This window comes from Ursus arctos, unplaced genomic scaffold, assembly GCF_023065955.2.
Source record: "Ursus arctos isolate Adak ecotype North America unplaced genomic scaffold, UrsArc2.0 scaffold_13, whole genome shotgun sequence".
In the NCBI taxonomy this organism is placed as follows: Eukaryota; Metazoa; Chordata; class Mammalia; order Carnivora; family Ursidae; genus Ursus; species Ursus arctos.
Window position 1 is genome coordinate 58,355,033 of NW_026622797.1, and position 25,063 is coordinate 58,380,095.

A 25,063-nucleotide genomic window follows, 5' to 3' on the forward strand; every position below is an offset into this window, starting at 1 on the left:
CTAACGTCCGGTCTCCCCGAGGCGGAACCGTCAGCGACGCTCTGTAACACCCAAGCCTGGAGTACTTTAGAAGTTCCGACAGAAAAATGCCGCCCTGGGCGTACCGAGCAACCCACCGGAGTCGGTTCAGTTTGACTCTGACGTCTTTCCGTAGTCTGAAAGTAGCGCCGCGAATTCAGCCCCCCTTTTCCGAAGCGAAAACGTTCCTGGCGGGGAATATACTTCCCCTTGAAGGAGGATCACGTTGCTAAAGTAAAAAAAAAAAAAAGAAAAAATTGAGGGCGTTCTGTACTGAACACTTAAGCTCCTGGCTTTTTGGCCATTGTAAAAATGAAAATGGGTTCGGCATGACTTAATTAAGAAGTATCCTACAGGAACTTTCAGACACTTGCCCGGTGTTCACTACCAAGTCCCGGTGGCTTTGCCCAAAACAAAAATGGCATCGAGACACGTTTACAGGGTATAGTCACGTGCTCAAAGACCAGGATGGGGGACAATATGGCTTCAGATGACAAGCGGATGTTATTATTATTCACTTCCGGGTGCAACCAATCGGGCGCCATCTTGTCTTTTTCGTGAAGAAGTAGAAGCATCGAAAGGTTTGGAGAGGTATTACAGGAACGGTGGCGGCAACGGTGTTCCGGAACCAGAGTGGGTAAGTGGTGGAGAACAATTACGCGTGGGGGACTTGGCAGACCATTACAGCCTTCTTGGTTTCTGTGGCGAAGCTAGCATAACTTAAACACGTAGGCTGCGTACGCTGCTTGGCGCGACCGCTGGAACCTCATCGCTTTAAAGCGGCGGTGTCCGCCCGACTTGGTGAGTCAGAGCTGTGCTCTTAGTGAAAAGGAAATGTTGTTATTAAAGAGAATGCTCACGACCCCTTCCTCTAACTATGAGAGTTTTCTCTCGGAGGAGAAGGGACTAATTGTTGGGCTTCTGACCGGCCGTTAAGCACTGCGCCTGCGCAATGGGAACCCCCCTTATGGGGAGGGGGTGCAAGGGGGCGGAGGAGGCGGGGGCCCGGACCTGGACCTTTTGCGCTGTGCAGTTCCGACTACGCAGGCGCAGCCAAGGGCAAATGCGTCCGGTTAACTACAATTAGGTTCCCTAGTTTGTATTTTTGTTGTGTTATCATCCAGTGATGGACATTATATGTTAAAGTTCACGAGGGGAAGAGTAGTATCCAATATTTCAGTTGTGTTATCTTGTGAATATTATTGTTATCTGAACATCATGGGCACTCGACAGGTTTTGATTGTTGATGGCTAATTCATAAAAGAGCAAAATAAACTTGGAATTTGTGACTTGAGTGCAGCTAAGCAAAAGTGAGAACAAACTTAACCCTGAAGATTCACCTGTAGGACTATCGTGGGGCTATATAGAAGTAGTAACAGTAAAGCGGTTCTTTGAAGATGTTCATGAGACTGTATTTTTTAAAAATTTATTAATAGACTTTATTTTTAAAAACCGTTTTTGATTTACAGAAAAATTGAGCAGATGGTACAGAGTTCCCATATAAACACCCCTGCCTTACACACGGTTTCGTTATTACTACTATAGGTCAGTATGATATATCTGTTACAATTAATGGATGAATATTGACACATTATTATTAACTAAAGTCTGTAGGTTATTCATATATCCCGAGTTTTAACCTAATGTTTTTTTCTGTCCCAGGATTCCGTTTAGGTTACCATATGATGTTTAGTTGCCATGTGTCCCTAGCCTTCTTTTGGTTGTGACAGTTTTCAGGCTTTCTTAGTTTTTGATGACTGTTACAGGCTGAATTGTGTCCCTCCAAAATTCATATGTTGAAGTCAATAACGCTGAAGTAGCCATATATGGAGATGGGGTCTTTAAAGAAGTAAAATGAAGTCATAAGGGTAGGCCCTAAGCTCTCATGACTGGTGTCCTTTCTTATAAGAAGAGATTAGGACTCAGAGGGAAGACCATATAAAGGACATAGAGGACAGCCATCTGTAAGCCAAAGAGAGAGGCCTTCAGATGCAACCAGCCTTGCTGACGTTTCGATCATGGACTTCTAGCCTCTGGAACTATGAGGAAATAAATCTCTCTTCTTTAAGCTGCCGAGTGTGTGGTACTTTGTTGTGGCAGCCCTAGCAAACTAATACAGTGACCTTGACAGTTTTGAGGACTACTGGTCAGGTATATTGTAGGGTGCCCTCCTACTGGAATTTGATGTTTTTCTCATGGTAAGACTGGCGTTAGGGGTTTTGGAGGGGAAGATCACAGGGGAGCAGTGCCTTTTTCAGTACATCCTATCAAGGGTATGTAATATGAATGTGATTTATCACACTGATAGTGACCTTGATCACTTGCCTAAAGTAATGTTTGTCAAGTTTCTCCGCTGTGAAGTTACTCTTCCACCTCCTCCCTTCCATACTGTACTCACTGGAAGGTAGTCCTTTTGCACAGTCTACATTTGAGGATTAGAGGGTTATGTTCTCCCTCCTTTGGATGGAGTATCTACATAATTTATATGGAATTCTTCTGCATGGGAAGTGTGTCTGTCTCTGCTAGTTTACTTAATCATTTATTTGTATCGGCATGGACACATGAGATATTTGTGTCATAATTTGTGTTGCAATCCAATGTTACTTTATTTTTTTGCTCAAATTGGTCCAGCTTTGTACATTGGGAGCTCTTTCAGTTGTCTACTGTGACATACCCCCATCCTTTTAGTTTTTTAATTTAAAAAAAAATTTTTTTTAGCACTTTCTTCTTGGCATTATAAGATGCATCAGACTCATTTTGTGTATTTTTTTATCTCAGTCTGATGAATCAGTTATTTCTCTAAGAATTCTGATTCCTTTTATTGGAGAATGATATTAGAACCAAGATATGTGTGCTTTCTGCTTCTGGGGTGTTTCCTTTAGGCTTGTTCGCTCTCTGTACGTTTATTTTTTATTTATCACCTTTTTCTGTATCTATTCCTAAACTGTCCAATTCTCCAATATTTTTTGAGTGCCTCTTTTGATCTGCAAGCTGCAAAGTATTTCAATATATACTGAAATGTATGTCTCATCAAGTAGCAGAAGTTTTTTTAACTACATTTCAAATGATTATAAGGTTAGCCTTTACTGGGGCCATTTCCACCTAACCCGAATTGAACAAATGAATTCTTTTGAATTTGAGGTCAGTCACCTGGTATATAGGGCTGAAATGGCAGGGGAGAAGAGGTTTGTTGCATTTTGTAGTTCTTAAACTGTGTATGTGATGTGAGAAACATTTCACCATATGCATCAAAGCATAGATGTGTTTCTCTATCTCTGATTTTGCAGTTGATACGGGCACACACACATACACACACAGGAAGAAGAGGGGCAAAGGGAAAGGGAGAGAATCTTAAGTAGGCTCCATGCCCAGTGTGGATCCTGATGTGGGTATCAATCCTACAATGCTGAGATCATGACCTGAGCTGAGATCAAGAGTTGATGCTAAACTGACCGAGCCACCCAGGCACCCCTTATTTATTTTTTTGATGCTTAAGTGCTTTAAAACAAATACTACATTTTCATCCTCATTCATCTTTGTCAGTCTATGAGAGGACTTTTGCAAATATTAATAATTGTCATTTAAACAAGTAATTTTAAGAATCCTAGAGCGATGAATATTCTAATACAGAGTCATCTAAGAAATGGATAAGATAAATGATGATCATTTCTGGTTGTATTAGTTTCTTAGGGATACTGTAACAAATTACCACAAACTGAGTGGCCTGAAACAACAAATTTATTCTTTCACAGTTCTCTGGGCTAGAAGTCTCAAATAAAGTTGTTTCTGCAGGGCCATGCTTGCTTGCTCCATTCCCAGCTCCCCACCCCTGTTTTAGGGGAAGATCCTTCTTTGTCTCTTCCTAGCTTCTGGTGGTTCCCAGCAATCCTTGGTTTTGCTTGGCTGTTGACACATCACTCCAGTCTCTGCTTCTGTGGTCATAATGGTGTCCTCCCTGTGTGTCTGTGTCTCTGATAAAAACACCAATCATTGGTTTAGAACCTGCATTAATCCAGTATGACCTCAAATCTTGAATACATCTGCAGAGACCCTATTTCCAGATAAGGTCACATTCATAGTTTATGGGAGTGTGGATAGGACTTAAACATATTTTTTTAAGGCGACACTGTTCAATCCATAACACTGGTCATAGTCATAAACTAGATTTTTCCAGCCATATGTGATAACTTGGATGATCTGATGCAAACCATAGTTATTGGTCTTTCTGTTTTTCCTAAATCCCAATTGTTTCCAAGGAAATAGAGGTTAATTAAATACCATAAAGGGAAAGGCTTGCAGTCTGGCTGATCTATAATCAGAATTTCCAAATTTGAGAAGTTGAGCCTAAGATCATTAAAATTAAGGCTAAAGGAAGGACAGATAAATTGGAATTGATTTTTGATGTTATAAAACCAGAGTAGTAGTAACATAATTTTATTTTCTTCATTGAATATTAGTGTACTTAACTTGTTAATAAATTTAAGTGAAGAGTAAAGTATTTCACCACTTAATATGGACAAAACACCATGGAGAATTCAAATAATTATAAGACTCTGCCCTCAAGAAGATCTTATTTGAGGAAAGAAAAAAATGAACATTCATTGTAAGTCTCTGTAACTGTACACTGCATCATCTTTATTATCATTATGGAAATTTTCAAATGGTGCAAAAGAAGAGCGTAGTGAACCCTAATGTACTTATCACTCATCTTTAACAGTTACCAATATTTTCCAAGTCATTATTAAACCAATGTGTAAATGTCATTTTTAAGGCTGCAAGGCTGTTAAGATACAGGGCTATGTCATTTCATTGAAAAATACTGAAATTACAAGATAATTTTTTTATTATTGCCATATGTGCCTTCATATTCCTGTTTTCCAGATTTTGCAGTTGTTTTGTTTATTAGTAAGTAAAGAAGAGTATATGGTGAAGATGAAGAAAGTGGGGTTTCTAAATCCTTGCTATCAAATCACTTATAATCAGTCATGTTCTTTAATCAAGAAATAATTAATGAAATCCTTTTTCAAACATTGTGCTAAGTGCTGAAACACATATAAAAGTTGATGTTAAGTATTTGAGTATACTAAGTCTTTTCTTAAAATCTCTCCCTTTACAAAATTCAGCGTAATTCTACATTTTATTCTCATGACCAGAGATACCCTTTTGGGACTAGATTATAGAAATTTACTCAAAATCCTTCATAAGAAAATGAGACAGCTAATTTGTCCAGAGTTTCATGGTTATATTACTTGTGTGATGTTTATTGCCTATATCAGTCACTTTGAACTGTGCTGATCAGCTTCCTTTGATTCTTTGTCTCTTTAAAAAATCTACAGATTTATTTTTAAAAATACACTTGGGATGCCTGGGTGGTCAGTTAGTTAAGTGTCTGCCTTTGGCTCAGGTCATGATCCCAGGGTCCTGGGATCGAGTCCCACATTGGGCTCCCTGCTCAGTGGGGATCCTGCTTCTCCTTTTGTCTGCCGCTCCCCCTGCTTGTGCACTCCTTCTCTCTCTCCTTGCTCACACTGTCTGACAAATAAACACAAATCTTTCAAGAAATAAATATTAAAAAAATAAAAATACACAGTCATGGGGCATCTGGGTGGTTTAGTCGGTTAAGCATCCAACTCTTGGTTTTGGCTCAAGTCATGGTCTCAGGGGTGTGGGATTGAGCCCCACCTCGGGCTCTGCCCTCAATGCAGAGTCTGCTTGTCCTGCTCCCTCTGCTCCTCCCCCCTGCTCACTCTCACTCTCAAATAAATCTTAAAAAAAAAAATACTCATAGCAAAATCATTCAAAGAACACAGAGATATAAAATAACATTTCCTGATTTCTGTTTGCACTTTCTAGAGCTTACCAGTTTTTAAGAGTTTTTTGTAATTTAGGAATTTTCTATACTAAATTGCATTCTTTTTTTTTTTTTTTAAGATTTATTTATTAGAGAGAGTGAGGGGGCGGGGAGGGGCAAATGGAGAGTGAATCTTAAGCAGACTCTGCACTGAGCGTGGAGCCTCACACTGGGCTCGATCCTAGGACCCCGAGATCATGACCTCAGCAGAAACTAAGAGTCAGACATCTAACTGCACCACCTAGGCACCCCTAAATTGCATTCTTTTTTTTTTTTTTGAAGAATTTATTTATTTATTTATTTATTTATTTATTTTTATTTATTTATTTATTTATTAGAGAACAAGCAGGGCGAGGGAGAGGGAGTCTCTCCGATGAGCAGGGAGCCTGATGTCGGGCTTGATTCCAGGACCTTGAGATCATGATGTGAGCCGAAGGCAGACGCTTAACTGACTGCGCCACCCAAGCACCCCTAAATTGCATTCTTTTTTTTTTTTTTTTTTAAGATTTTATTTATTTATTTGACAGAGCGCGAAAGAGCACAAGCAGGGGGAGCGGCAGAGGGAGAGGGGGAGGGAGAAGCAGGCTCTCCGCTGAGCAGGGAGTCTGATGTGGGGCTCAATGCCAGGGTCCCAGGACCATGACCTGAGCTGAAGGCAGACGCCCAATCCACTGAGCCCCCAGGTTCCCTAGATTGCTTTCTTAATAAGAAAAAACCTCAAGTGGGATCATTATTCATATTGTATCATGCAATTTTTTCACTTCTTAAGAGAGTTTATTTATCAATATATGTCAGCATATAAAAGTCCATCTTATTCATTGTAAGTGGCTGAATAACAATCGACTGTATGATTCACTTTTATCGCTGCCTTTGAGTGACCCTAAAAGGAGATGTTCTTTGTTACAAACATGCTGCAGGTTTTGGGTAACAGAGTGAGTGTACTCCTCTATGGTTCAAGTTCTTTAAGTGAAATTGCTAGGTCAGACGGATGTGCATTTACAGTTTTGATAAAATACTGTACCGCTAAATTGTCTTTCCAAAAGACTTGGGTATTTTACCTACTCCCTCGTTCAACACTCATCCTCTGTAGCCAAGTCAAGTTTCTCAACTACAGACTTAATTGAAGCATTTTATTAAATACGTCCTAACTTCTTTGACTTTTACTGTCACCTTCTTTGCCGTATTTTTATTCTGTTCTGCTTCTCACAATTTCACGTCTGTTTTCATATTTTTCTCAGCCTAAGTGCATTAAACACTGTATATGAATAGTAGCTTTCATAAAAACTTGGGGTAAGAAGCCTTGGAAAACATAGTAAAAGTAGAAGTGACTGTTTTCAACAAACAAAAATGGCTACAAGTAATATATATATCAAACTCTTGAAAATATGCAAGTAAAAATTTTTCGTGCTTAAGAAAACTTTTGAAGTTTTTTTTTTTAAATAATAAAAGTTTTAATTTATGATATTGTGAGATGTAGGGACAGGAAAATATTTTTCCAAAGATAAAATGAAATCTGGTTAAGTTTCAGATTGCCTTTTTTTTTTTTTTTTCCTTCTTTTCAAACAACATTTATTTCCCCTGAGGGGGGTGGACCATTCCTGGAAGTACCGCAATACCAGGTTGATGCGTGGAGTGGATGAAGCAAGCTCCTATTCCATCTCCTAATTCCAAAAATCCATTTAATATATTGTCCTCGGATAGAGGACGAATCAGATATTAAACTGATAAGAACAGATACAACACTTGATCTTAGCCAAAAGGCTGAGAAGCGATTTCAGATTGCTTTTAAAGAAAAAAGAGTTGAGTAGAAATGTCTTGGCTTGATTATCAACCCTACTGCCCCACTACCCCCCAGCCCATTTGTAAACTTGAAGACTGCTATAAAAAACGATACTGAGAAAGTCTTTATAGTGATATTAAGCACTACTTTTTGAAGTCTCTTTTGCTGAGATTTCGTATGTTTCTCATTTAATCCTCACAAGAACTCTATGAAGTAGACATTTACCATGTCCTCCATTTTACAGATGAAAAAACTGATAATTAGAGAATTAGAGAATGGTTAATTTGCCCATGTTCATACAGCTAGTGAATAGGTAGGCATCATGAACCCCAGAGCTTGTGCTCTGATGTCTGGGTTACAAGTGATGGTCACAAACTAAAAAGGAGAACTGCAAAAGTTGTTCATGACCACCATTAAACATGAGTAAGTGAAAGTAACTTTGGAGTGATTTTTAGAGAAGTAAATCTGTATCGGAAATGATGGTAGGGAGTCTGTACACATCATTTTCATCATTAAAGTGGTTTTGCTGAATGCACATCTATTTGCAACTCTAGGACACACTTTATAGAGCTAGTTATAATGCCTACATTGTATGAATTTATAACCTATGACAAAAAAATCCATGCATTGAGTTCTGATATACCATTAGAGCTTTGGAAGACAGAGCAAACCATGGTTACACCAGCTTTTTTGGTTCTCATAAATGCAACAGTTTCCTTATCATTAACCTTCAAAAGTAAATAGAAGGAGCCAGAGACAGTTCATTTATTCAGTTTGGTATTTAGTGACTGCTGTGTGCAAGAAGCTGGAAGATAAAAAGATGAATAGATTTGTCTATCAGCTTTTAAAAGCTGTTGATCTAATGGGAATAAAATGCAAATGTTTGACGGACAAATTTTTACCTTGCTGGTGTTAATTTTTAAACTTAGAATTTTATAGAAAAATCTAAAAGCATTTTATTACTTATTTTTGCCATTTATGTTAATACCAGGTGGATGAGATCTTTTCAAATGTTTGTTGTTCCTTTTTTCTCAGCATATATGACAATGTCTAAATTGTTGGACATTATTTTGTATTAATGAATTGTTCCAGTAAATAAAAAGATAATTCGAGAGGAAAAAAATGTTTAAAAGTTTTGCTTTCTCATTTGTGATATACCTATTTCCCTTAACTTTATAATGGTAAATAGTTTTCATTATAAAGTTAATGAAAGAAGAGACTCCAAATTAATTTGGAGATATCACACTTTTATGTTGCATCTCTAGAATTTATTTTTATTCTAGTAACTCTTCATAATCTAAGAGTAAACATATACTCTTTTTCTTTCCCCCCCTCAGGGCATAAGTAATCTTGCTGCTATGCTTCCAAGCTGTAGTCTGAATCAACCTAAATTTTAAACAGAAGGTGAACCTCTGAGGTCAGTCAAAATAGCAATTGGTATTTCTTTTGGGTGTTCCCTCTTTACTTATTTGTTACCTTTTAATTAAAGTTATAAAGGGTTCTAGTAAGTCGTTTAGCTTTTAAAGTGTTTAAAGGTATAGTTGAAAAAGAAGAGAGGGAAAAAGAGAAGAAAGAAAATCTGAAGAGAGATTAAAAAAAGAAGCATATGTACTTTGGAACTGATTCCCAGTCCAGTTGTTGGTCTTAGATATGGTGCTATTTATTTAGTTTCTGTTTTGCCATATTCCAATGGTGCCCTTACAATAGACTGTATTAGTGTAACTAGAAGTCAAGTGCACTTGACTATAAGAAAGTCAAGGTAACAAAGGAAGGCATCTTAATTTACAGTGTTCTTCAGTTGAAGGGTCAGGATCTGCCAGTGATAGAACTCGTAACGTTCTGTGAATGCTGCAAAGACTAGAGCTGCAAACTCTTGTAACAGCCAATTGTCCTATTTGGGCGGATGTTTCTTACTTCTTGTTAATCTGGCTTTTTTATTTTTTGTGATTCTGCAATGCTAAGGCTTGCTTTTGTCTTGTATTTAGAATAGAGGAAAGGGTCAGTCTAAAAAGATTCGTTTAGTAAAAATTTATTTAATGCCTGCTCTATACTGAGCCTTCGGGTACAAAAATGAAGAAACATATCCTACTTGTCATGTGTGTCATTGGTTCTTGAACAGGGTTGTATATCAGTGTTGGATAAAGTACAAATATACTAGACTTGTAGGAATTTTAAACTTTTTATTAAAGTTTTCAGAGTAGTTTAGAGAAAAGTAGACTCGTGTGATGAAACCCCTCCCCCACACCCATCACCTAGATTGAATAGTTATTAACATATATTCTCTTTCCCTTTGTTGTCCATGCTATTTACATGTTAAGAAACTTGGTCTTGTAGACTGTCTCACCTTCTGGATTTGTCCGATTGTTTCTTTTGTTAGTGTTTGCGTCATTCTTTTGTTCCTTGTAATTTCTTTATCCTGGAAGTGAGATCCAAAAGCTCAAATGGATTCAGTTAAACATTTTTGGTGAAAATATTCATAGTGATTCTGGGGACATAATATTGTATCTCAGGAGGAGACTTCCTGAATCAGTTGTTTCATTAGATTTGGTAATACGTGATTTTCTAATTCTATTCTACTTCTGCATTCGTTAGCTGTAATTATTTATAAGGAAGAGTTTTCCTTCCTCAGAGCTGTTGTTTGGTTACCCTTTTTAGGGAGTCTTGGTTAGGGAGAGATTAAATCACTTTTTTTCTTAAAATCTTTAAAATAACTACATTTCCAGAGATCTGTATTGGAAAAAAATAGATTTTCCCCCATCTTTTTGAGCTAAATTGATTAAAGCTACGTTTGCCATCAAGCTCTGACACCATCATTAACATGAGATTTTATACTCTTGCTTGCCAACCTAAAAATTCCAGTTGCCTCTGGCAACCCGTTGACCAGAATTTTAGAGCTCTGATCACATAACTGTATCATCTGATAATAATTTTTGATGTGTGAGCTTTTAAAATTAAAGAACTCTCATTCATTTTTAAACTGTTTATTTTGTTAAAGGTAGAAAGTCAAATATATTTTAAAAGTCAGGATGTGGGATCAAGGAGGACAGCCTTGGCAGCAATGGCCCTTGAACCAGCAACAGTGGATGCAGTCGTTCCAGCACCAGCAGGATCCAAGTAAGGAAATAAATTGAATTTGGAAGTTGGGGAAGGGGAGATAGGTAGAGATGAGTGGGAGATAGGTAATAGAATTAAGGGAAATGGAATTGGGATTGATTTATTGGAGCATTTTATGAACAAAATTTAATCTTTTCTCGTAAATAATATAGCTATAAGATACATATCAGGGAATGGATTTCTCTTTGGAGGACTTCCCCAAAGAGTAGAAAGCTTTATGAATATTTTACATTTTCAAAACTGATTTAGTTCTTGTTTTTCTAAGGAAAGAGGAAAATCTTCCTTAAATATGTTGCTTAAGTAAAGCATACTTCTGTTGTTAATTCCGAATCTTATGATTCTGTGTAGTTCATATTCAACTGATGGTATGCTATATATATCATTTAAAAATTTCTTTGTATTATGGAATATTTCAAGCATGTATGGATGTAGAATACAAGGAGCCCCCATTTATTACTTAGCTTTAGTAGTTACTAACTCATGGCCAGTTTTGTTTCATTAATGTGACCCTTTCCACTGCCCTGCTTTTTTTGGGTTAATCTGATTCTATTTCTTTTTTTAATACCTACATAGCATTCTGTTATAGGACTATACTGTAATTTAATAAATCACTTTTGGATGACTGGGTGTAGCTTTTTACTTTTTGAAATAATTACCATAATTTTGTATACATGTCATTGCATTGTTACTTGTCCATTATTTGCTGAGGAAAAACAAATCCAAGAACTAGGTTTGTTACATTACTGTTGCACATTTGAAATTTTAGATACACATTGCCTAAATTCAGCTCCACCTGGGTTATGCCAGTTTATGTTTCCACCAAAATGTATGAGAATACCTATTTAATCTTCACTGAGATGTGAAAAAACATCTTATTCTACTTTGTTTCCTTCATTAATACTGTTAGATCTTAAAATGTTATCTATAGGTATTAGAGAAGAAAGAGGACCTTTTAAGATAGCAAAGCAATACATTTTGAGTAAAGAATGACTAAGAAGTTGTTAAGGAGATGTATTTTGACTAGAGAAGGGAGCCTTAGTAAAGAAGGGTGACGGTGAGGAGGAACAGGGATAGATAACTATATTTCTCTGAAGTCTTAGGATCCAGTGTAGGCCTGGGTAGGACCTGTTTGAAGAAGAAGTAAGTGAATTTGATCATTTGTTTTTATAGTAGTTAAAAAAAGGAAAAGACTTTAAAAAGACTAAACTAAGGTACAGGGGATACATTTTCTTATGAGTTAATATTAGAAATCAGTTAAGAGTGTTTTTGTGAAGTTGTTTTCTGAAAGTCTTACAGTTAAATTATTTTGTAGCCTGGATATGGGTTATTTTCTAAGCATCCTTTCAGCTTTAACATTCTGTAATATTTAAAATCTCTAGTAAGGAATAACTGAGATGGTTGTTTTAGATAGAGGCACTGTTCTTCTAACTCTTAAATTCTGAATGCTAAATTCTGGTACGTTAAATTATATTAGGCCAGATTGACTGGGCTGCATTGGCTCAAGCTTGGATTGCCCAAAGAGAAGCTTCAGGGCAGCAAAGTATGGTAGAACAACCACCAGGAATGATGCCAAATGGACAAGATATGTCTGCAATGGAATCTGGTCCAAACAATCATGGGAATTTTCAAGGGGATTCAAACTTTAACAGAATGTGGCAACCAGGTTTGTTGTTTAATGTTATCCAGATTTTAGGACTATTTTTAAAATAAAATGTGGATTAAATTAAACTGTTTAATTTGCTTAGTTTTATGACTTCTTGAAATTAATGCTCCTTAAAGAGTAGGCAGTTTTATTTAGATTTGACCTTGAAATTTTGTGGTTAAACTTATTCTGTACTCAATCTGCTAGCATTGTGGCACTCAGTTTGATTCTTTTCTTGGTTCTTCATTCCTAGGCTGACAGGGGCTGGGAACACTGGAAACCTCACTTGGCATCTAGGGAAGAGAGCATTCTATGTCTCTCTGTTGCAACCTCTGGCCTTTTCAGAAGCAGCACTGGCAGAGCAAAACATGTCTAGCCTCTAATTAAAGAAATATTGTGTCACTATGTGACAAATTAGTCTGTCAAATACACTCTGCCCCTACCATCCACCCATCATTTTCTTCCCTTTTTTTTTTTCAGATAGTGAAGATCTTCCATAAGTTTTTATCTGTTTTATTTTTTTGTTTGTTTGTTTGCTTTTTTGCTTTATAGTATGATTTAGATTTTTTGATGCTAGTTCAGTTTTCCATGTCTTGTGTTATTAATTATTTTTAGTAGTCACTTCAAAATATTTATAGAGGAATCTTACATTTGAGTATGCTGATGGTGAAGTTTTAATCTCCCTTTCCCTATTGATACTTATTATTGTTTCTCAGTGTAAGAGTGGAAAACTCAAGAGGTAATCCTCTTAACATCACTTTAAAAGAATAATGAATATTCTAATCTTTGATACTCTGAGGTAGTTTATTTCTAGTTTTCTTGAAGCTACACCAAATTTCCTCAAGTTTGAAAATGTTTTGGTTCCCAAATGACTCACCCTGGCATTCCCACTCCCCAACTTTATTCTACTGGCTTTCTTTGTGACCTGGGCAAGTGATTTAACCCCTGTGTGCCTCAGTTTCCCCTCCTTAAATTGGCAAAATAAAACCTGATTTCTCCCTACCTCACAGGGATGTTGTGAGGATAAATGTGTTCATGAAAGAAAGAAATTATATATAAAATCTCAAGGTGTTAATTTTTTATGGTGTTGTTATTGAATAGAAATAGAAAAATTCAACAAAAAATTGCTTTGGATTTTGTTATATTTATTAAAAAATTTCGGGCATTTGATTTCTATATGTTTAGGATATGAATTAGCATGGAGTTAGCTCATTTGAGTAATTTATTAGTTTAATTAATTGTTTATTTTTAAGATATACAAGAGGAATTTGACCAAGAAGTCATAGATTTTTAAATCTGTTTCTTTGCTGAAAAATCTTTCTTGAGATCTTAAAAATTTGTGTTGATTTTGTTATAACCCCCTGTTGAATGTTTTTATGCCTAAATCCTAAATAGAATGGGGAATGCATCAGCAGCCCCCACACCCCCCTCCAGATCAGCCATGGATGCCACCAACACCAGGCCCAATGGACATTGTTCCTCCTTCCGAAGACAGCAACAGTCAGGACAGTGGGGAATTTGCCCCTGACAACAGGCATATATTTAACCAGAACAATCACAACTTTGGTGGACCACCCGATAATTTTGCAGTGGGGCCAGTGAACCAGTTTGACTATCAGGTGAAAGATATTTTGTTGCTTTAATATTGTAGATGTGCACGTAATCCATTCTTTGGAAGTGTCTCATCAAGAGTACCTAAGATCTGTGTTTCGCTTTTCAGTCTTGTACAGATAAGGGCATATTATGTCTCAGAAAACGTATCAATTTTTGAGTATTAAAATTACTAGATTCTTATTTTCTGGTTTTTGATTTGCTTAGGAGAATGATATAAAGGATCGTTAGGGAAAAGGTTGGATAAAATGAAAAATGTGTAAGTGCAATAGCTATATGATGTTTTGTTTTCTAATAATTTCAAAATGGTATACTTAATTGTTGAATAAAGTTTAGAAAATGCACAGTAGTTGAATACATTATTTGTCAATAATAGATTATGGATAAGACATGAATAAAACACATGAACAGATCATCTTCCTAAATGCAGTTCTTTCTGCTTTGTAGAATTAATGACTTTTTCTAGTGATGTCATTTTTTTTCCATTCTGACATGACATGTTAATGGAATTGTACATAATTTCCTTTGTAGCATCTAATTCATTCCTAGGGACATAGAACTCTATGGGGAATAGTATCATTATGTGGGGCTTTATTTTCTCTACTCCGCCAAGGGTCCACCCTTAAATGATAGTGCTAGGTGTCATTTTGAAATAACTGATTGCAGTTGTTACCTTATAAACTTATAAACTATCATAATTTAAAATTTTGAAAAAACTCATACATTATTTCACTAATTAGATTAATAATGGACATAAATGTAACCAATATTCATCTTGAGAGTAATCTTTATTCATACATATTCAGATACTTGTGGTATACTCATACTTGGTATACAGATATGACAGTTTTTGGTTTGGTTTTGAAGAAATGTAGTGGCAGGGAGCTTCTACTCATACCCTATTTTCTTGATAGATCCCTGTGCTAACAAGCCAGAGATCTCTGTTGGCAATGGGCTTAGAAAAAGCCTCTGAAAATAGCAAAATTACAAAAAATATTTAATGATTCAATAACTTTTATTTTGTTTAAAATAGATACTTCTTGCAAGTTTATAGAAACAAGTTCCCCTCAGAAATAACTTGAGATTGATTTAAAAATTTTTTTCTTGTATTTTCTAGTTACAGAAAAATTGACATTTGATTTCTTGGTAGTGGAAGGACTAGTTTATAAATGGATTCAAAACGAGAAAGGTCACATATATGTATATATATACATCCTTTTCTATACTTCTTGAAAATAGTGTATTAGCTGAATTTTAGATGGCTCTTTGCATTTATGTAGGCAGAAAATCTTTATCTTTCTTAAGAAGAGTAAGCCTAGGTTCTTGGGGCTACAGAAATATCGGTGGATATTAGAACCATGGAATTCTTGGATTTGCTGCACACATGGATTTCTACTGTCCCAGTTCATAACACACGTGTGTCCCAGAGAGTATATTGTATTAATGTGAAGAAAAATAAACTGCAATACTCTTTCAGCATGGGGCTGCTTTTGGTCCACCGCAAGGTGGATTTCATCCTCCTTATTGGCAACCAGGACCTCCAGGACCTCCAGCACCTCCCCAGAATCGAAGAGAAAGGCCATCATCATTCAGGGATCGGCAGCGATCACCTATTGCACTTCCTGTGAAGCAGGAGCCTCCACAAATTGGTAGCTATTTAAGTTTAGTGAACCACAATTGGCATGATTTCTTGATCATGTAAAAAGGATGTTTTGTTTTCTTAAATTGTTCTGACACTTGTGATATGTTAGGAATTGATAGTTTAAAACCCTATCATTTTATAGTCATAATCCTTAAAATTACAAAAGGAATACTGGTATAAAATACAAAAAGTTCTGAATAATTTTCTTTAAAAGAAATTGTTACCTTAACTCCAGATTTTGTGATGGATTGTAAATTTATCATGGCCATAGTGTCTTGATATTTTTCAGTGTTGACAGTTTGATACATTATACCAGTTTATGAATAGTTTTAAAACCTCTTAGTTGTTCTCTGTCTCTGGTCTCTTTTCACTCTCATTCATCTGATACACCAATGTCAGGTAAATTTTCCTTTTATTATTTCACTTTCCAGAAATATTTTGGCAGAAGATTTAGATTTTTAACCTATTATAACTAACTGAGGTCTAATGACAAGGTATAAACTTACACTACTTTATATCTAGAAATCCAAATTGAACACTTAATAGGCCAGAATGTTCAACTCTTAACTTTTTATTACAAAGTAGACATTTTAAGAAGATTCTAACTTCTTTTTTAATTTACGGAATCATACTCGTTCAGATGAATTCTCAGTGTGAAAATAGACTTGTGCTTTTGTTTGACTCTGTTCTGTTTTTATATTTTAGGAAGCAGTGTAATGTAAGAGTTTGGCTTGGAATTAGCCCACATCACTACTGCTGTCTCTTTAGTTTTGAGCATATCACTTAATCTTTATGAGCCCCAATTTTCTTATTTGTAAAAGAGATTGAGTAATAGTGATTTTTTTTTTTTTTTAAGAATTAAGCGAGGTGGATGGTTTAATGTGCTTTCATAGTGCGTGGCTTCTTATAAGCATTAGCACACTATTTACTGCTGTCTTTAAAAATGATCTTAAAGAGAAGCATAATGGTTAATGGGTTGCTTTACCACTGTCTTACTGGAGAATGATAGTTATAAGCACTCAAGTGGCACCAGAATTCTTTTATTTAATTCACTCACAAAGTTTGTAGAAATTCAAGAATAAGGAACTCATGCATTTATGATTTTTACTTAACTAACTTAGAAATACTTCTTTTCATCTGAAACAGATGCAGTGAAACGCAGGACTCTTCCAGCTTGGATTAGAGAAGGTCTTGAAAAAATGGAACGTGAAAAGCAGAAGAAGTTGGAGAAAGAAAGGATGGAACAACAACGTTCACAGTTGTCCAAAAAAGAAAAGAAGGCCACAGAAGATGCTGAAGGAGGAGATGGCCCTCGTTTACCTCAGAGAAGTAAATTTGTAAGTGTTAGAATCACTTAACATGAAAACATGTCCATGTGTTTTATATGTGAAAAGTATTGAAATAAATAACTAATTTAGCCTATAGAGAAGTATTAGTATAATGTTCTTGAGATTACTTTTAGTAAGTATTTTGAGGATTATGTTTTTATGTATGTTGTTACTGAGGGTAGAGTAAGGAAAAAAGGGGCAGTAAGTTTATGAAACATTTCTTTCCAGAGAAAAATTATTTTTTGGGACGCTAGATAGGTCTAACCTTGAGAAACGAATCTGTTTTTTTGTTTCAGTACAGCTGATTCCCTAGTGGCCAATGATAAAACAAAAGTCAATTAAAATGGCAAAGGAGAAGTAAATCTGCCTTTCTTGAACGTTTAAATATGTGTTTATACCAGAGGATGTAATAACTTTCATAGTTTTTGACATGAGCACCATAAGTAACAGTTAAATCTTTAAAGCTTCATCATTTAGATGGCGTGAGTGCTTAGGAATTTTTTTATTTAGCAATAATGTGCTCTCAGATGACATGATAGCCACAACACTGGCTGGTATGCAGCTTTGGAAATAGCAGCTTCCCTAGGCCATTTTGTGCTTCAGAAATAAATCTCAAGGAGGGTAACTAGCAGGGTAACTAGATTTAAGCAGACATTGGTTTAGGTTAAATTTTACAAATGCCGTGTAAGTTACTTTTATCTTTTGACAAAAGAACCATGCCAAAGATGTGTTTTTGTTGTGGGTGTTAATGAAGATAAGAACCAAAAGACTGCCACTATTAAAATGTGTTGTTATTATTTTTATCATTTATTTATGTATTAGTTTACCTTTTTTTTTTTTTTTTGGTAATTTTTAACTCTTTAGATGAAATAGTGGATTTCCAGATTTAATAGGTTTAAGTGTCAAAAAAATTGTTTGGAGATTAGCTTCCCTCTCCTCCCAAATGACGTTGGACTTGTGTTACATGTAGTCTTCCCCTGGTTCGCATAGTCTTTCCAAACTAGTATTTCAATGATCACCTTCTCTTTTACTTTGTAGAATTTTTAAGGGAACTGTAGGACACTTTTTCCTAAAGAAGAGTCTCCTTTTTAAGGTGTGCTATCTGGATACTGAAAACCTATAGCCAGAAACAAACTGCTGGCATTTTCTCCATCTGAAGTGCATTTCATTTCTTACCTGTCCATTTCATAGCAAAAAAGAAAGAAATTTCACAGAGTTTCAGGGCCAGCTGAGATCTGAAAACTGATTTCAGATTTTTAATTTTAAGTCACGTGATTTTGGGCAAATAGCTTAAATTTATAGTTATAAAAGTCACACTGAATAATATAAATGTGGTCCACTTTTCCAAAGTTTTATAAGCCACTCATTTCGGGACCATCATATATAATGGATATTAATTAAGTCAGTCTAGGCATGATATATTCCTGGTTATTTATAAAATAAAGTCAAAATTGACTAAGGAAAAAAAATTGAAAAGTCATTAAAATAATTGATTCTCATAAGCTATCTTGTAATCTTACATTTCCTTTCAGGTAACACTTTATACTACTAAACGAAATCTGTAGTGTAATTTAGAGAGAAATTTCATTTTTATATATCTGTTTCATAGACTTTTTAATTTGTGGTTTTAAAATAAGAGTGTATAAGATAATGATTTTACATTATAAGCCTGAATTTGGCCTACCCATAGTATTACTTGTTTTTAGGATAGTGATGAGGAAGATGAAGACACTGAAAATGTTGAAGCTGCTAGTAGTGGAAAAGTCACCAGAAGTCCATCTCCAGTTCCTCAGGAAGAACAGAGTGAACCAGAGATGACTGAAGAAGAGAAAGAGTATCAAATGGTAGAATGTTAAATTTCTTACCATGTACAGGATTTTTAAAAATGTGGTGTTATTATTTTTATTCATTATTTATTTATTAAGAATGGGAAAGAGGGGAGGCGGGGGAGAGAATCTTAAGCGTGGTCCACACCCAGCACGAAGCCCAACATGGGGCTTGATCTCGTGACCCTGAGATCACGACCTGAGCTGAAATCAAGAGTCGGATGCTTAACCAACTGAGCTGCCCAGGCACCTAGTTTTAGTATTTTAAAATAATTTTCAAGATACTTAGTTCCTTGGAATGGTTGATAATGATCTCTACTTTAAAAATGTTTTATAAAATGGCTTTGCCCATTAATTTTTTGAAAATATCAAACTTTATTAGTAACTATAATAGTTAAATTAGAAATAATATACATAAATGTATATAAACACATAAAATGCCCTTCCATAGATGTTGCTGACAAAAATGCTTCTGACCGAAATTCTACTAGATGTCACAGATGAAGAAATTTATTACGTAGCCAAAGATGCACACCGGAAGGCAACGAAAGGTATATTGTGGGTGTTCTTGGTTTTGTTTTTCTGGGAGTATTTTGGTTTTGGTGGCTATTTTGGACTTTTTTTGGTTGTCCTTGCTGAATTCTAGCAGATATTTGAATATTTTCTTCTTGCATGTTTTAACTCTCTGGGAAAGGTTAGGTTTGTAGACACCATATTAAAACAATACAAATATTTTTATTTTACCCAACTTGCCTGAGCACAAATGAGCGATTATGCTGTTGTTCTATAAAATGTATAGTGGAAAATTCGTGATGTTCAATTTATTTCACCTGATTTTGTTTTTTTATAGATACCATGGTATTGGTGTATAACTTCTAATGCAGTTTAGTTTCACTAATGAATTGAATTATAAACCCTCAGTTTTCACAATTTACCACTTGTAGTTCTTACAGAAGCAAGAAATTCACCCATCCCCACCCCCCTTATTTTTAGTAACACAAAATATATTGAAAGCAAAATTAAATTATGGACCATACCTCAAAAATAAAATACTGATGTACTGGTCAACATTTTTCATCATTATAAACCAATTTCAGCTCACTTCAGAATTATAATTTCAAGGCCAGACATGCTACTGGTTTAAAGTGAATGTTATGTTTTTAATGTTTCTTCTCTCCCCAAAAAGCAGCAATAGTAGTAGATTTAACAATACCATAGACTCTCATGACTATGAAATCGTGGCTATTTGTGTTAACATGTTGTTCCTGTTGTTGATGTGATACAAAGCTCCTGCAAAACAGCTGGCACAGTCCAGTGCACTGGCTTCCCTCACTGGACTCGGTAAGTGTTTTCCTTATTTGTGAGAGGGCCTTAAAGGGAAAATCACACTTACCTTGTCTCGCTACGTGTTCTGTTTTGAAACTGTACTATTCCTACTCAGTGTATAACCCAGGTCTTAGGGTTATATCAGTCTCTAAAAGGTTTGCCTATTTTTTTGACTAAAGCATTCACAGAGGGATTATTATAAATCATAAATGTAACTAATTCATAGTTTATTGGGGCAAGTTGTAATAGTTCATAATTTAGCCGTGATAATATTTAAGCTCACTTTCAAAATTATTGCATACATGCTTTAGGGAGGAACCTGTCCACTAATGCTTTTAAGCACCTTTATTTAGATTGTGTTATAGTAAGTTGAGTTTTAACATAAAGGAAAAGAGTTGATCTTACAGTATCATAGTATAATGGTAGTGATGTGTTCATAATTTGCTCTTTGCATGATATATTCTCAAGTATATAAAAGCTTGAACGTGCCTTTTCCACATCATACCAAGTTAGTCTTTGTGGGGACCAACAGAAATGGGTAGAACCAAATGCCCATATGATTTTGTGATGATTACTATTTAGGTTATTTCAGGGTGGGGAGTAGTTTTAGGACCATACTGTTTCTGATCAGTGACAATTACAGTATTCTAATTTTTTTAGGGAAAAAATACTTTGCATACAACCTGGGATTTCTGAGCTTTGAACAATGAAAGAATTAATTTTAGAACTATTTTCAGGATCATCAGTAGTTGAATTGACTATGCTTTAGTGAGACTTTGTTATTGCCCTGTTAAATGGTTTGTTGGTTAGTGTGGACAGTAATACAAAACCATTATTGCAATCCTTTGTGGTGAGAAATATATGAAATATTCCAGAAAGAATGAGATTCTGTTAATTTTCAGGAGAGATCTATGAACTCCTTAAGAATTGGAATTTATGCTCCTCCCCACCCCGAATAAGCATATTCTTCCAAGAAAAGGCAATGAAAAAAGAAATTAGCTTTCTTCTCGGACCTTAAAATTTTTTTAGTGTATAGAATAATTTTTCCATATGATAGACTGGGCTTTATGCACACAGGTGGACTGGGTGGTTATGGATCGGGAGACAGTGAAGATGAGAGGAGTGACAGAGGCTCTGAGTCATCTGACACTGATGATGAGGAATTACGGCACCGAATCCGGCAAAAACAGGAAGCTTTCTGGAGAAAAGAAAAAGAACAGCAGCTGTTACATGATAAACAGATGGAAGGTATATCTTTTAGACTCCCTTAATTTTTGTCTAGTTTTGTTTGTGTTTCTTTTTATTTTTTTAACCAACCTAACAATATCAAGGATAGAATTAAGGTTAGAATGTGGATAATATATGATGTAACAGAAACTAAGGGTTTTGGCTTTTTTGCAGTTTTTTTTCAAAATTTATTATAGTATTCAAAATATGTAGTTTATAAAAGGTGAACTTTGTCTTGTTTTGTAAGACATTAATTTCAGTGGCTGTAAGTTAAGATATTTGGTGTATTTTTATTTCTAAAGTTCTCAAAATGGAAAAGAAGGCTTTTGAAATGGTGAAAATATATTTGTAAAATTATTGAAAAATAATTTGTAGCTAGGATATTTAATGTATAGCTAGTATATTTAAGGAAATAGAGGACTTTATAGAAGCTTTTTTATGTAAAATACTATATATGATTGTAGTTCTTTATGGTTTATATAATGATATTAGGAATATGAAAGAATATTTTGAAGTTTTTGGAACAATCATACTTGGACAATTGGGAAGGTAATTAGTAAGATTTAGCCGTTGAAAATTCTCTGTAAGTTAGTTACTTACCTTTAAATTGCCTTATTGGAGAAAAAGGAAATCTTTTCAAATTGCTTCAAATGTGCCTTTACACTTTGGTACTCTGTTGCTTTATTGTCCAGGAGCATGGCTAACTACATGTAGCTATTGAACATTTGAAATGTAGCTAACCCTAAATTGAAATGTGCTGTAAGCATGCATGAAATACATAATAGATTTGAAAGATTTTATGTGCCAAAAAAAGCAGAATATCTTAGTATTCTTCTAGATTTATTACATGTTCAAATGATAATATTTTTGATTTATTGGGTTAACAAACTTGAAATTAAGTTCATCTCTTTTTATTTTTTTAGTGTAGTCACTAGACAATTTTGAACTTACGTGGCTTGTATCCTATTTCTGTTGAAGAATGCTGTTTTACTGTAATCATCTAATAGCTTGAAATTTGGTAGTTTGGAAGTTTTTTTCATTATACATTTGACTTTTCATAGTATTTTTGTCTTTTTCTCTTTCAGAAGAAAAGCAGCAAACAGAAAGGGTTACAAAAGAGATGAATGAATTTATCCATAAAGAGCAAAATAGTTTATCACTACTAGAAGCAAGAGAAGCAGACGGTGATGTGGTTAATGAAAAGAAAAGAACTCCAAATGAAACTACGTCAGTTTTAGAACCAAAAAAAGAGCATAAAGAAAAAGAGAAACAAGGAAGGAGTAGATCAGGAAGTTCTAGTAGTGGTAGTTCCAGTAGCAATAGCAGAACTAGTAGTACTAGTAGTACTGTCTCTAGCTCTTCATACAGTTCTAGCTCAGGTAGTAGTCGTACTTCTTCTCGATCTTCTTCTCCTAAAAGGAAAAAAAGACATAGTAGGAGTAGATCTCCAACAATTAAAGCTAGACGGAGTAGAAGTAGAAGTTACTCTCGCAGAATTAAAATAGAGAGCAATAGGGCTAGAGTAAAGATTAGAGATAGGAGGAGATCTAATAGAAATAGCATTGAAAGAGAAAGACGAAGAAATCGGAGTCCTTCTCGAGAGAGACGTAGAAGTAGAAGTCGCTCAAGGGATAGGCGAACCAATCGGTCCAGTCGCAGTAGGAGTCGAGATAGGCGTAAAATTGATGATCAACGTGGAAATCTTAGTGGGAGCAGTCATAAGCATAAAGGTGAGGCTAAAGAACAAGAGAGAAAAAAGGAGAGGAGCCGAAGTATAGATAAAGATAGGAAAAAGAAAGACAAAGAAAGGGAACGTGAACAGGATAAAAGAAAAGAGAAACAAAAAAGGGAAGAAAAAGATTTTAAGTTCAGTAGTCAGGATGATAGGTTAAAAAGGAAACGAGAAAGTGAAAGAACATTCTCTAGGAGTGGTTCTATATCTGTTAAAATTATCAGACATGATTCTAGACAGGATAGTAAGAAAAGTACTACCAAAGATAGCAAAAAACATTCAGGCTCTGATTCTAGTGGAAGGAGCAGTTCTGAATCTCCAGGAAGTAGCAAAGAAAAGAAGGCTAAGAAGCCTAAACATAGTCGATCGCGATCCATGGAGAAATCTCAAAGGTCTGGTAAGAAGGCAAGCCGCAAACACAAGTCTAAGTCCCGATCAAGGTAGTATACTTTTTAAAGTATTTTGTCTGATTTTTAAAAAAAATTTGACTGAATTTATTCAAAGTTGAAAGTGTCCTTTCTCTCTCTCTCTTTAGTAAAAACTCAGTTTGGTACTTGATAAATGATCATAGTCTTACATAATTTTAGAAATCCTATATAATAATATTTATTTAAAAATTGCAGATTCTTTAGTTTAAAATACATTTTTATTTTTAAATTTGTCTTTTCCCTTTTTTTTTTCAGATCAACAACCCCTCCCCGTCGTAAACGCTGAGGAATGATGTGGCAAGAATGCCATGATGTTTAAAAAATTCCATGAGTTTTAAGGGCTTGTCTCATTATAGAGGCACATTGTGGCTGTGTAGGTGAAACCAGAATCTTTTTTTTTTTTAATCTGTAAATAGGTGTACTTTTTCCAAATGCTGCTCCAAGTTACTTAATAGGATTTCTTTGTATTACATTTTTTTCAAAAAATAGTGCTTAATAAGACTATAAACATGCCATTCTCTTTCAGCTGTAATGTTCTTAAAATTATTCTTGAATGTACTGTGATGTCAATAAAGCTCTTCAGTTCATTTTTGTTAACCTCTTGCACCTTAATTTTATGATTTTAATCTAAGGAACGTACTTTTATAAAAAGGCAGCTGGAATTTTGTATAACAGGTTTTAAAGGTACTTCCTCTCATCTTCCCCAAAGAAAATGGTTTTAACTTAATAGTTTGTCATAGTTTGTAAATTGTACCCATGGATTTTTGTCAAATTCCAACTTTAAGGGTGTGGAAATGGGCCAAAAATAGACCTTTACTTTTCATTTGGAAACATTTGACAGCTTTCTAAACATTTCTTCCTATTTGAGGATTTTTAAGTAATATACTCTGTGTATAAAGTATGGTTTATTTCTGTACAATGAAGTTGCTGGAATCAATCAAGCCAGTGCACCATTAGAGTCATTTATAAGGAACAGTTGCATTTGACACTAATAGTCAAGTCTGGAACTATATTCTGCAGTTATCCACTTCTGTTTTAAAAACATATTTCAAACACTGGGGGTATTACAGAAATAAGACTCACAATTCAGTATATTTATTTATATTTTTTAAGTATAATATGACCTCAACTCAGTGGAGGAATGCTATATTATGCAGGTTTTTGTCAATTTCATGACATTAAAATGGTATGGTTTTGTCACTTTCTTACAATTATGATCAGTGAGTGGTCTAGCTATTTAAGGCAGTCATAACTTACAAGTAAAATGAGGCTCTGTAGGCATATAAATGCTCAACTGCTTTCAGGGTCTGTTTTTATGTGATTATTCACTTATGCCACAATAGTCAGATAAATCTCTGAAAACAAATGCTTTTAAATTTTAATTTAAAAAGGAAAAGAGCAGGTGCAGGTCACGGAAAAGTTTTAAAGTATGCCTTCTTACCAGCAATAGTTCATTTTAAAATAAGCCAGATTTTTGCCAAGATCAGTGTTTCTTCAAAATGAAGGTAGAAATAGATTTGTTAAGTGTGCTCTTGTAC

The 25,063-nt window shown here is 35.0% G+C and overlaps 1 protein-coding gene and 1 non-coding gene across 7 annotated transcripts; one reads left to right on the top strand and one right to left on the bottom strand.

Moving 5' to 3' along the window:
- The first annotated feature begins 555 nt into the window (after nucleotides 1-555).
- On the top strand, nucleotides 556-24,122 carry PNISR (PNN interacting serine and arginine rich protein). 6 transcript variants are annotated; one of them, XM_044388860.3, is made up of 14 exons: nucleotides 562-819; nucleotides 1,488-1,563; nucleotides 8,987-9,066; nucleotides 10,645-10,763; nucleotides 12,238-12,426; nucleotides 13,801-14,024; nucleotides 15,494-15,665; nucleotides 16,805-16,995; nucleotides 18,693-18,830; nucleotides 19,264-19,363; nucleotides 20,100-20,153; nucleotides 21,216-21,386; nucleotides 22,451-23,537; nucleotides 23,781-24,122. In XM_044388860.3, exons 4-14 carry the CDS (start codon nucleotides 10,676-10,678, stop codon nucleotides 23,809-23,811), a joined length of 2,445 nt encoding a protein of 814 aa, XP_044244795.1. In that variant the 5' UTR covers nucleotides 562-819; nucleotides 1,488-1,563; nucleotides 8,987-9,066; nucleotides 10,645-10,675; the 3' UTR covers nucleotides 23,812-24,122. The 6 variants fall into 6 exon arrangements, with proteins under 6 accessions (XP_026367535.1, XP_057167155.1, XP_048082111.1 ...); XM_048226153.2 differs by having other exon boundaries at nucleotides 667-819; nucleotides 10,649-10,763; XM_026511750.4 differs by lacking the exons at nucleotides 1,488-1,563; nucleotides 8,987-9,066 and having other exon boundaries at nucleotides 556-655; nucleotides 10,649-10,763.
- LOC113264871 (U2 spliceosomal RNA) lies at nucleotides 7,452-7,642 on the bottom strand. The gene has a single exon (XR_003319859.1). It is a non-coding gene; the product is annotated as a U2 spliceosomal RNA (small nuclear RNA).
- Nucleotides 24,123-25,063: the final 941 nt, after the last annotated feature.